Below are 13,449 nucleotides of genomic sequence, written 5' to 3' on the forward strand. Positions count from 1 at the left end.
TATATTTGCTTCTTATTTAATAAGAAGCCAATATAATAGACAATAGCCTTAGCGCTGGTGATCATGCATTGCACGCATGCAATGAACTGAAGCTTGAAATGATATTTGAGTATTGTTTGTATGATAGTGTGTATTAATGTTTGCCATTGAAATGACAGGGAAAAAAGTGTCCCAATCAACCTGAAGTCACCCTATACTATTTGAAATCCTAATTGCATTGCATTATGTTGTTTTAAATCCCAAATATTTTACTTTTAACATTCATCATTACCACTAATTCAGTTATTTGTATTTACTGAATACTGAATTGGGTTCAGTGTGACAATATTACTGTTTTTTTTAGACTTCTTTCAAAACATTTCTGATTGAAATCTTGTTTCTTGTTTTGGCAGATAATTTAGCTTGTTTTAAGCAAAAACTCACTTCATTTAGATTTTTTCCCAAAGAAAATGTTTGCTTATCTAGTAAATTAATCTTGATTTAAGAATTTTAAATATTTGGACTGGAAACAAGAACAAATACTAAATAAGAAGAGCATTTTTTAAATAGTCAAATCTTTTGATAATTTAAAATATAATAGGCCTTTGTTGACCACATTTTACATAAACTACAACAAAATATATTTCCTTTGTCCTGTTGCTCTCTCAGTCACATACCTGAAGCTCATTCATTATGCAGGTCATTATGCAGGTCTTTTGTCTCTCAGGTGTGATCCTGCAGGGATCTAACCCATGGGCTTCTCTTTCCTTTCTCTCTGGCTCCCTCTTGTGGTCACTCACGCACTCACTCACACATTACGCTCACTCATCCTCTTCACTGCTCATTATCTCTTACAGCTGTTTCCCCTTCCCGCTCCGATTCCCCACCTGTTCCCTCTTTTCCCTTGATTTCCTCAGCTTCTTATTCCCTCTACTTTCTTGTCTTGTTGTCGGATTATTCATTCTCTACACCTGAGATACGTTTGTATCATGCTCTGTCTTGTCCGGTCCTGTCTGCAGACTGCATACTGTTTGTAAGCTGACTGCTTCGCTACTACATATTATCCAGCTTTGCCTGTTTGCAGAGTATCTGCCTTCTCTTACTGGCTGTTGCTCGTGGCTGTTCACCCTCACTGCCGCAAAGGACTTCCCTGACCGGTCGTCCTTGTGGGATCTTCCGTTATCCTCTCCCGCCATTCGGCAGTTTTGTTTCTGGCACTGATTGTTGCCCATAGTTTGAACTTTGTTTTGCCATTAAGGACGATTGTCTAAGTTGATTAAAGACTGTGAATTACACCTCTCCCTGGTCTCCCATTATCCTTCCTTCTAACAATACTGGCTTTGTAAAGAAAAGTGTCTTACAAATTTTAAATCAGTGTATTGTTTTATGTGAATGTGTAGGCTCAATGATTCTCACATCAATTTTAAGCAAAAACTCTAGGCAACAAAACCCATTGGTCAAAAGTCTTGTGGACACATATCTATTGTGTATTTTGAGGCCTTCATTTTGAATACTTTTTTTTTTCAAAAACCATGCATAAACATTATTCTCTCAAAAATACAAGCATGTACATGTTGCTCACATATTATGGTAGCCCAGTTTGTGCTGAATACAGTGTAATTACACTTTTGCCATTAATATGTTTATAAGCAACTGAAAAAAGCACAAACGTCAGAGCATGTCAAAACTTCTAAAGGGCCCCAAAACAGCTCAGACCCAGATAGCAATGAGTCGGCGGACCACCGGCGGTGATCCGGCGGCTGTAGAAGCGTCAGAATTGCGTAATCGCAAACACGTTTGACGGCGCACCGCCGGCGGCAGCCGCTTTTTAAAAGCGGCAGCCGGCTTCCTACCGCCTTCGTACCGCCGCCGGCCCGCAGGCAAACCGCCGTTCCGCCGCCTTTATACCAGAAGGCGGCCCGGCGGAGGCAAACGCTTTTTTCGAACGATCTGCCTCCGCTTATTGTGTAATAAATAATATATATATTTATTTATTATTCATATATTTGTAACATGCAGTTTATGATGGATAATAATTGAACAAACCAGATAAATTCCCATTTGGCATTTTTATTCCACATTTCAAAGTACATTAACTGTCAATGATACAAGATAATATAAATTAAATATAACAGACAATAAATAAGCTTAAATAGGCCTATAAATAACAAAAAACATTTTTACTAAAGAACCTGCATGTTTCCAATTAAATTTTGGTTTAAAAAAAAAAAAAACAGCCTTACAAGCAAATTATAACACTTACAATATTTGTTAATAACAAATAGGTCAGCTCTGGGATGAAAAGAATTACCATTAAATATTATATCAAATAATGAGGATATTTGGTACCAAAGAATGTGCAGGATACCAAATAAATCGAGGTATAACATCACATTTAACAAGCCATTTCTAACAATAGCATAAATGGTAATAATTTAGAGTAAAGCTCTGGAGAAGAATAGAACAGTAGTAGAACAGAACATTATAACAAGCCTGACTATGGGTTCTCCGGTTTTCCCCGACCTCCAGAATGAGGCAGCGCAAATTGGCTTATCTTCAGTGATTTCTTGTGCGCCTATATAAAGGACAAACAACCTCGCCATCCCATATCTATCCAAGGAGCTGCCTTCAAGGCAGGGTCACAGGGAATAAAAAAAAAGTAATTTCCACAGTGAACAGTGTGGATTGGGTGAGTGTAGCCTGAAACTTCTGGCTTCTTTAGGGGTCTTGATGTTACTGACTGCAGGATAAAGAAAGGGTTCCAGGTGTCAGTAGTCAGCCTAGGTGTAAGAGGTCGGCTGTGGGTCCCTCTCAGCTGTGCGGCGTCTTTTTCCACCTTCACGATCAGATGCTCCTTTCAGGTAACGCATAGCGCTAACCTGGACCGCCTCATCAGTGGCATCCTGGGTTGCCGGGTTCTTCCGGATGGCTCCTGTAGAAAATACAGATCTGTCATTCCATGTGAATGTCATAAGGCCACACACATCTACTTAAATATATAACAAATTTATATATTTATATATATATTACTTTGAACAATGGTCTTCAGGAACATGTCTCTAAAACATGCTTTATCCCCTACACCCGTCCAGGTTGTATTAATGGAAAGGTGATTAGAGAAGATACTCTAAAGCATTCGCCACACGGTTGTCTTTAGGTCCCTCCCACATTTGATTGCCAAAAACCGAAGCTGAAAATACAAAAAAGTGTTACAAATTACATATCTCTGAAGCTTCTCATACATAAATATAAAAATGTGACAGGCTGTGGATTCAGACTGTAGAATATGCAGTGTACAATCTTAAATTTTACTTTTTAGATTACCCTACAGCATTATAAACAAAATCAGCACACTTACTGGAGCTCTTTATCCTGCCTCAAACTGTTGTCAAGCAACGCCAAATGGGTTGTCTAGGGGGAGTAACAGACCCCCTGGCAGGGATAACTCTCCAAAAGACACATTGGCACTGAAATGTTGCAGCATAGTGTCCATTTTGTTGTCCATGCTATGCACAACATCGCCAAACTCTCCAAGACGTCGCAGCATTAGGGTCTGATCTGCACCTACAGGGGTTCACAGAATAAAAGAATAAAGCAGTCAGTCCTGGTCCCTCAACTACTAAACTATGACATTTACAACTAGGTCTACTACATGTACAGGTGGCCCCAGTGGGAATTAAACCAACAACCACAGGTGTTGTTTGCAAGTTGTACCTGATTGCCCAGTACGAGCAAACGTCGTCAACATTGTCCCAACTTGCTTCACCTGCTCATGAAGTGAGCCGCTGTCATCCGAAGCTACAAAATGAAAGGCATTTGGTAATTTTGGACCTACATCACAGTCAAAAAAGTAAAATTTAAGAAAGAGTGCATGTTCTCACCTGCTCGTGCATTGCTTTCCCTCAGGGCTTGGTTCTCATTCTGGAAATCTACATAAAAAATATTTTATTTGAATTATATATATATATATATATATATATATATATATATATATATATATATATATATATATATATATATATATATATATATATATATATATATATATATATATATATATATATAACAACAACTACAGGCACAATTTTCCATACTGTTAAAGTTTCCAACATCTGCAATTTCCTGCTTGTCCATCTCAACTCCTTTCAATATTCTTCTCCTTATAGCCCAGTAACTAGACATTGTGACTAACAATTTATTTACCTTGAAAGCCGAAACGATTGTCCAACAATAGGTCTCTTGGATGAAGATAACCGATTGTGCTCTGGTCAAGGTATCTGCAAGAAAATGTGAACAAAACCGCATTGTTAACGTTAAATACAGAATATACAGTAGCTATGCTGTGGGGGGAAAAACTGGTCAGCCAAATGTGGAACAGTAAAATGTATTCATTCAGTGTAGTGATTCAAGTAAACTGCATTGTCCTCAAACATAATAAGTACAGCAGTTCAGAGAAATAACTCATAAATGACCTTAAATGCTAGAAGAACAGTAGCAACACAGCACATGTTAGCTAACACTTGCTAAAACTGACCTAACGTTAGCAGCATGCTTGTTCGGACTAACAAAATAATTTAAATAACCTATATACATCATTCTGTTTTGTTAGAAAACACCAAAAGTTAAACTTAAGTCTTTCTAGATGTAAAGCTTTGGCTAACTTACCTACAGTAGCTAGATACATTTTAACATGTAGAACATGCTTGAACTCAGTGTGTAAAAAAGGCGAAACAGCACGTGTTAGCTAACACTGTGTATTGTGCACTATATCAGCGTGCGTGTCTGAACAAACTAATTAAAACAACCTACCGGTATATACATCAAAAATGAACATAATATTGTGTGACACAAAAAGGAAACATGTACTTACTTAAACGCTCGTAGTCGAGGATATTTTCTGATCTCCTCTCTTCAAATACTAAAACCATGTGATGAGCGGCCACTGTTGGTAAATCTGTATGTTTTACCGGTTTGTCTTCCGTCTTTTTTAAGTATACTGCCCCTCTCGGCCGGTGGAGGTACTTCTCTGTTTTTTTTTATTTTATTTTTATTTAAATTAGTACATGTATAGACAAGTACAATACAAAAAGTACAATGAGAGAAAAATAAAAATAATAAAGCATTGTGGTACAGTTCCGAATATGTAGAACAAAGAATAACAACAAATGTAACACTGTATATAAAATAAATAATAAAAATAAGAATTCTGAGATAGAAAATACTTTATAATATTAAGGCAGTCACATGAAATTGAAAAGCTTTCAGGTTTCTGTTTTTGTAAGCTTTTTGTTTTGCGACCTCATGTTTGAGAGGGTTTCAAATATTGTAAAAATCAGCTTTATAAGAGGTAATATTAGAGGGCTTCTTTTGAGTTATTCTTGTCTTATGAATGTAGAATTTTTCCTAAATAATTAATAATATATTTTTGTTTTTCAGAAAAATATGGGTTTTGAAAACAAAGTAAAATGTCATGAAGTTAGTTCTAATTTTTTGTCATGTCTATTTTAAAGTCAGTCCAAAAAGAAATAGAAAAAAGGCCAATACAAAAATAAGTGTTATCCTAAAATGAACTTTCAAACTTTCTTAACCCTCCTATTATGCTAAAAAAAAAAAAAGTATTAGCCTACATCCATTATGGGTCAAATTGACCAACACTGTTTAAACACACTCGACATGCAAATAATCAAGTGAAAATTTAAATGTAATTTCCTAAACCTAACCTTATCATGGAATCAAGAGTCAAGAATCTGTTATAAACCCTAATGGCTTTGGAGCAAAAAAAAACTAATATTTGATATAATTCACATATAGGCTATTATGATTTTATAATCGCTTCAAATGTGAGAACTAGTTAAAATGCTGTCAGTTCCACTCTATTTCCCAACAAGCCAAACATAGCCAACGTGGCTGGTCGAATTTGAGAGTAGAAATCCTTGTATTTCACAGCGGCTTGCCGCCAGCCGGCCGCGGTCCATTAGGCGGAGGCAATCGCCAGAGAAAATGAAGCCGGCGGCCCGCCGGCTAGTCGGCCGCGGCATCTCGCAAGAAATGGGAGTGACGTATTCGGCGGCAAACGTTTCATCACCGCCAGCGGGACGCACCTATAGCCGACAGCTTAGGGCCGGCGGCAAAAAGAAGCCGTGCCGATATTTTTTGCTATCTGGGGACTTCTAGGGGTTAATAAAACAAGAAATAAATGGCAGATAATCAAAATAGCCTCAATTGCAGCCCTTAATAATTAATCTAAAAGCCATTTTTTACACAGATGAGGGGACTTTTTTTTTTTTTACATGCCCTGATATTTGAGCTTATTTCTGTTACTTGTAACATTTTCATGGCTAAAGTCTGAGTACACTGTTTTAAGCACATGCTCTGCTACAATAATATGTGAGCAGCATGTGTGTAAAAGTTTGTAGCTTTGAGAAAATTACGTTTATGCGTGGTTTATGGAAAGAAAGAAAAAAATCGATGAAGTCGCTGTTATAAGGCTATAAAACCAATACTGAATATTTGTTCACACGACTTTTGATAACTAGATCATGCAGGCTAGAATTTTTGCTTCATGTAGCACTAAGAATGTAAAACGGGACAGATATCAGTGCACCCCCCTTTAAATTTCTAACTGTTAAAGTTATTGTTAGTTACCTGTATTACTTTATTGCATTGTGTTCAATTTGGTGAAACTCGGAGTCGTCAGCAGGGGGCAGCCGGGAGTTGCATGGCGCATGAGTGGCTGACTAGCTAGCAGCATAGAAGTAATATTCAGTACGAGATGAAGCGCGCAAGTGCAGAGAAATGTGCTCCTTGTTTGAACAGTGATTTTTTTGTGTTTTATACAGGTAAGCTGACAATAATCTTATTACTGGTAAATTCATAACAGTATTGTATTCTTATAGAGCTGTAGTTCGTGCCTGAGATGTGAAGAAAAGCTGAGTTTTTACTGTGATTACGATTGTCATGCGTGAAATGGTGGACGATAGTGTTAACAACTCAACGGGTGAAATTAGTAACTCTTAATGTGAACAAAACGGAGGAATAAAGGTTTAAAAAGATATATTCTCGAGATGTGAGTGCGTGACGAGGGATAATTAACCAAATAGATGTGTACGAACATTATTAAGTCGTGTGTATTGACGTGTCTGGGCAGTCTGAGCTAACGAGGCACACGTGTCTGTTATTGGTCCGTGCATAGACCTGTTACCCTCATTTACCATTATTTCGTCAGCCATTACATGTAAAAACGATTTCAGTACTGTTAAATAAGAACTCCAGTCAGATTCAGAGGTAAAACACTTTTATTAATCATTTTCTGAGTTTATAGTGGGAACACAGTAACTGTTAAACGGTTGAAACATAGTTCATGATATATTCAGTTCATTAGCTTATTTCATGAAAGAGTAAAAACGGATTAAAAGATAATTAAAACAGTGATATGAAAGAGAATTAAAATATGTGTGCAGTTATCAATGCTAGAGTAATGTGAATGTAGACTAAACTATTACTGAGATCTGAATATCTACTGTTACTAATTCTAAATGCTATTTTCATGGTTATGTTTAATGATTCACTTGTATTCATTTTAAAAAGAAAGTTTGTAATACTTTAATGATGGTATTCATCAGACCTTTCCTTTTATGTCGTTTATAGCGGGCACAGCACATGTTTAGATCTATTTTAATGTTTGTGTATTTAGGGCATGTATTTCTTGAGAATTGAGTACTGTATAAAGAGTAATGCGCCTAGTGTTACGTACCAGCTTAGACATTTGCACCATCAGACATGTGATTGTTTATGATAATTTGTAAAGGTATCACAGGACAAGAGCATAGAAGTAATATTCAGTACGAGATGAAGCGCGCAAGTGCAGAGAAATGTGCTCCTTGTTTGAACAGTGATTTTTTTGTGTTTTATACAGATAAATAAATGTGTTGCCCCAGGAAGTGACATCGCTTCATTCCTAAAAGTGTAACATATTTTGGCGAGCCAGCCAGGAGGAGGCGACAGAGTGACCAGCACCATTAACCCCCTCCTTCCCAACGAGTCGAACCTTGAACAAAATGGACGCCAGTCAGAATGTACGTGACAAAGTGAGTGCAGCTCTGTGGCAGCTAGGGGAAGATTCTCTCATTGATGTCTGCAGGTACCTGAAATGTGATAGCCTGGACAGTGGAGAGCCCCGCAGCAGGACACGGAGGGCGCTCATCAAGATGGCCGAGCGTCAATTGGATGAGCTTGAAGAGAAACTAGATGGCGATGAAGGTGAACAGTACTGTGTTGATTTATTATCATTCATTGAAAGACAAAGTAGGGGGCGTATTCAGTCAGATAAAGTGTACCCATCAGAGAAGCCAGCTACAAAAGAAGAACTAAAAAAAGATTTCTCGCCACACACCTCTCTTTTAAAGACTGATTCACCATTCAAGAGCCGGCTAGAGCCAGTTAGCCCATTGCCGGAGGTAACGATGCGAAGGGAGTTTAAAATTTGTGGGCAAATTGGAGAGAGTGGTCAGAGGGACAAATTGTCGTATCTCAGTTTAGTCCGCCAGATTGAGCTGGGAATACAAAAGGGGCACACACAGACTGAAGTGGTTGAGGCTGTAATCAGGGCTGTCAGTCCAGGACTGCCGTTGAGAGACATGTTAGAGATCAAGCGTGGGCTGACGCTCAGTGCACTCCTCACCATCCTAAAGGGCCACTATCGAGTAGACAGTTCGACAGAGCTTTACCACCAGCTTCTTAACATCTCCCAAGAGCCCAAAGAGACTGCCCTGAACTTTGTATTCCGTGCGATCGAGCTGAAAGAGAAACTGTTGTGGAAAGCCGCGAACGAAGACACCGATGAGCAGTACAGCAGAGCTGTCATTCAACGCAAGTTCCTCCGCTCGATCGAAACTGGACTGTTGAGCGATTCTGTAAAGTTCCAAATTCTACCCCATCTCAGTGATGTGAGCATAACAGATGAGGAACTGATACAGCAAGTGGATGAGGCGGCCAAAGTCGAAAGTGAGAGACAAGAGAAACGAAAAAGATCTACTGCTGGTAAAACTCCCAAAGTACAAGAGCTTCAAGCAGACTCTCAGGTAAAATCCACAGCTGGCCAGAGCCCCTCTAAACACATGGAGTCCGACTCAACAGCGTCAATTAAAACAGTAAAGCGGAATGAGACTAAGTCTGACAGCATAAACGCACAGCAGATGATGGAAGAGCTTCGCAAGGAAATGCAGCAGATGTTTCGGGCTGTAATGGAAGCAAGTCCCCGCCCTCATGGACTGAAGCCGGGAGGGAGAGGCTGCAAAAAGTGCAAGGAGGAAGGAACAGGTGAGAACTGTTCGCATTGTTTCAAATGTGGGCAGGAGGGCCACTTCTCTCGCGGGTGCAGAACCACGTCGGGAAACGGGCAGGGACTGCTGAGGTGGGGCCAGCAGTAGTCCAAAGCCAATTGCCCCGAAACGAGCAGCCACCATCCAGCCCAGTCATGCAACCAACAACAGCCTTGGAAAAGAGAGCAGCTGGAGCCTCATCAGCTGTAAGTGTGATTAACTACATACCGCCTCGACACCAGCCACAGTTGATAAGCCTTGTGGGTAGCCGATGCATTGTAGATTGCGTTATGGACAATTGCCCAGTTAGAGCCCTGTGGGACACGGGAGCACAATCCAGCATTGTGAATGACCTCTGGCGACTGAACCACCTACCCCACACTGTTGTCAAACCCATCTCAGAGTTATTGGGGGATGAGACACTGACAGTCTTTGCTGCTAATGACACCCCCATTCCATATATCGGCTGGATTGAAGTCAGTTTCAGACTAGGCAGTGGCCACACCAAGACAAATGATTTACAAGTGCCAGTACTAGTGTCAAGCGACCCAGCAGTTGCCAGTGACCCCATTATCGGTTACAACGTCATTGAGGCCATCCTCAACAGAAAAGAGGAAGACACTGAAGGTGAAAGGAAGCACCTGGCACACAAAGTGAGTAAAGCTTTTGCGATAACAGTGAAGACTGCTCATCGTGTGGTGAAGTTGATGCAGAACGCTGATTCAGAGACGGGAGTAGTTCGTACTGGCGGAAAAAGAGTACCCATACCAGCAAAACAAGTCACCACTGTCTATATAAGAGCGCATGTAAGTTCACGAGCCCAAGGCCAACAGATGTTCTTTTCACCTGACATGCTTAATCCCCCACCAGAAGGCGTGATATACAATGATGTACTGGTGCAGATCCCAGAAAAAAGAGTGCCATACATACCCATCTCCATGACCAACACTACGGATCGCACCATCTACCTCGACCGTCACAGAATGATTGGTCACCTGGAGCCCATCAAGACCGTATACACAGCACCTGTGCGAACAACAGAGAATGAGACGACAGCCGTAATGAAGGACAACGAAGAGACAAAGTCTAGAGAAGCAAGTAGAACACAGCCAGATAACAAGCAGGCAGGAAGACCAATGTCATGGGACCCCCCTGTAGATCTCTGTCATCTCCCAGAAGGACAGCAGGAGGCGGTAAGGAGGGTGTTGAGGGAGGAATGTGAAGCCTTTTCCTTTGACAGTGATGATGTGGGCTGTATACCATCCCTCAAGATGCATATAACCCTCCAAGATACCAGCCCTGTTCAAAAGACCTACATGTCTGTCCCAAAGCCTCTTCACAATGAGGTTAAGGAGTACTTGCAGGATCTATTGAGAAGAGGGTGGATCACACACTCTCGATCCCCTTATTCATCGCCAGTGGTGTGTGTCCGTAAGAAGGATGGTAGTCTTCGTCTCTGTGTTGACTTCAGAGAACTCAACCGTAAGTCAGTCCCCGATCGCCATCCGATACCGAGGATTCAGGATATGTTGGATGCTTTGGGTGGAAGCTCGTGGTTCTCGGTCTTAGACCAGTGTAGCGACTATGAGTCAGATAAAATAATAACTCAACGGGGAACTGAATTAAAATGAAAGACTCGAATGACACTATGTAGTATAAATAATTCAGAATTAATGTTTACACCTTAACTTATTCGTCCGCCGATATGTAAGGACTTAAAGGGGGGCTCTGTTAAAGGGAAACATGTATATTTAGCTCAAATGAATGAATTTAATGAATTCATAGGGAATTTTGAGAGTCTATTTTACAGCCGAGCAAATGACTCTTCTAGCGTTCATTTGAACGGGCCGTAAATATCAACTCTGCAGCGGATATTAATATCCGAACAATAGTGAAACACTATTTAACAGCCAGGTAACTTAGATCGGCAGTTCAAGACATTAAATTGATAAGCACATAACACAAGAACAGTTATCTTTGAATACAAACGGAACTTTATTGATTAATCTAACACATCAAACTAATATCTAACATAAACACACACACTCGCACATTCACACGTTGCAGAAAGGAAGAAGGTGAGGAAAGAATAAGTTCTAAGAGAGAGAAATTATGAAATCCTAAGCAATCTATGCATTTATGAAACATGACCTGAAGAAACCATTGATCAGTAATTTAACCTCCTATCGTTTCTTAGGCAGGGTTATTACATTTGATCTAATGCACCAGTTCAGCTTGGAATCAAAAAGGCGTTACTTGCGTTTGGGTTTCGCGTGTCGTCTGACAAAGGGGGATTCCCTTCTCCTGGCTGTACAGGGATTTTCCCGGATCTTTGATTCGCTGAAGGTCTGGTCGACGTCTGGGGAGGCCAATCGCGTGGGGTGTTGGCGGCTGGATGGAAGTCTTGTGGGCGTTGTTTGAAGTTGGAGCGCGCTGTTAGAAACTCGTTGTTGAGAGACTTTTACGGCGAAACTTTAACAGACCCGAGACTTAGCGGAAATAAAATAAACTTTAAGTAAAAGAAAAGAAAGTGAGAGAAAAGCAGATGGCCTGAATGAAATCGTTGTTAACCCATTTTCTCTGATGTTGGTCTGTCACGATCGTCAGATCGTCTCCTGGGAACTCCGTTCCGAACTCTCTCTGGTCATACTGCTAGGACTGAGCTCATCTCTGAACTGCGAACAGGCCGCGAACCAGCTCGAACCGAACTGGAACCGAACTTGAGCTGGACTCTGCACTGCTTCTGGTCTGAACTGTACAGAACTGTAGGGAACAGAACTGTGAACAGAACTGAGAGCTGAACTTGAGAACAGAACTGAGAACTGAACTTGAGAACAGAACTGAGAACAGAACTGAGAACTGAACTTGAGAACAGAACTGAGAACAGAACTGAGAACTGAACTTGAGAACAGAACTGAGAACTTTTCGTTCGTGTTCTGAGACTAAACTCAAACATTTGCCCATCCCCTGGATGGGTTCTGGCCAATTAGGCTTCAGGGGTGACTGTGTCTCCACCCCTCCCACAAAATTAGGTTATCTCTAGAATTTAGTTTCCTGCTCTTAAGCAGAGAGTAAATTTAGACCTAATTTCTTACTATAAGGACATGATCAATTCTATAAAGATTTCATTCAGCTCATCTGTTGGATTATACCCATACGAACGCACCGGTACCAAACACGATGCTTTTTCATCCACTCATTCAATAGTTACATAATTGCATGAATTGTGAGTAATATACATGCATGATAGTCATGTGTATCAGTTGTAAACACACTAACAAGTTATGTCGAAGGCTATTTGAATGAAATTCCAATAATCAGCGATTTGGTGCACTCATATGTAACAGTTTCTGTGAGCTTGCTTGGAGTTTTAGCTGTCACGTGGAGTTCATTTACTGGTCATGCAAAGACAGAGATCTGGTTTGTTTCTTTGTCTTGTGAACACAAAAGTCCTCTGTCCTTCCTCGATAACTTGAGTTTCGAGTCCATAGGAAGTCAGTTAATTATTAACTATAACTGGTAGCTCCGGGCAGAATCGAGCCCCCATCTCCCTCGTGATGATGATGAATTCCTGGAGCTGAATTGTGCTTTGTTGAAAAGGATGTTAATTTGATCGAATCATTGGAAGATTAACTCATCTATATGTCTGCGTCCATAATTGCTACATTCCCCCCTTCGTTAGGCGATGTGTTGGGATGAAGACATCGGCGAACGCTGTAGAAGCACAAGGAGAAGAAGCAGACACAATACACAACAAACAACAAGACAACACCTCCATGATTGGCCACTGTACTGGTGCAGGGCCTTAGATTATTCGAGTACTAACAGTTTTAAACTTTAAACTTAAGGTTAATTTGAAGTTTACGTTTTAACGTTCCTCGGTTTATCGTGTCGACGTAATGTAGTTTAACTTTGGTGTTGTTCTAATTTGGTTCGGTCCGGTGACTCTTTGACCAAGTTCTGTGTTTAACTTTCGTTTTGTTTGTTTCCTTCACTTCTAAATCGTACTAGGTTGAGACCGTTGTACCTTTCTTCATGACGTGGTGACATCATTTGTGGTACAAATGAGGTGACCTCTTAATCATGGAGCTCTCTAGCTCACATTGGTTCAAAGGTGGCCTGCCGATATTAGGCGTGGTGCATCAATCCC

General features: G+C 40.4%; 1 protein-coding gene across 2 annotated transcripts; it reads right to left on the minus strand.

Annotated features, from left to right (window-relative positions):
- Window positions 1-2,035: 2,035 nt before the first annotated feature.
- On the minus strand, window positions 2,036-5,026 carry LOC307142831 (uncharacterized protein). 2 transcript variants are annotated; one of them, XR_013818517.1, is made up of 7 exons: window positions 4,850-4,959; window positions 4,183-4,256; window positions 3,861-3,908; window positions 3,694-3,777; window positions 3,338-3,543; window positions 3,010-3,169; window positions 2,036-2,911 (listed from the first exon to the last, which is right to left on the minus strand). XR_013818517.1 is itself a non-coding variant. In XM_079843955.1 (7 exons), the coding sequence occupies exons 1-5, from the start codon at window positions 4,905-4,907 to the stop codon at window positions 3,368-3,370; spliced, it is 432 nt and encodes a 143-aa protein (XP_079700081.1). In that variant the 5' UTR covers window positions 4,908-5,026; the 3' UTR covers window positions 2,036-2,911; window positions 3,010-3,169; window positions 3,338-3,367. The 2 variants fall into 2 exon arrangements, 1 of the variants encoding a protein (XP_079700081.1); XM_079843955.1 differs by having other exon boundaries at window positions 3,861-3,900; window positions 4,850-5,026.
- Between the last annotated feature and the right edge of the window lie 8,423 nt (window positions 5,027-13,449).

The sequence above is a fragment of the Gobio gobio genome (genome assembly GCF_949357685.1).
Source record: "Gobio gobio genome assembly, chromosome: 19".
NCBI lineage: Eukaryota > Metazoa > Chordata > Actinopteri > Cypriniformes > Gobionidae > Gobio > Gobio gobio.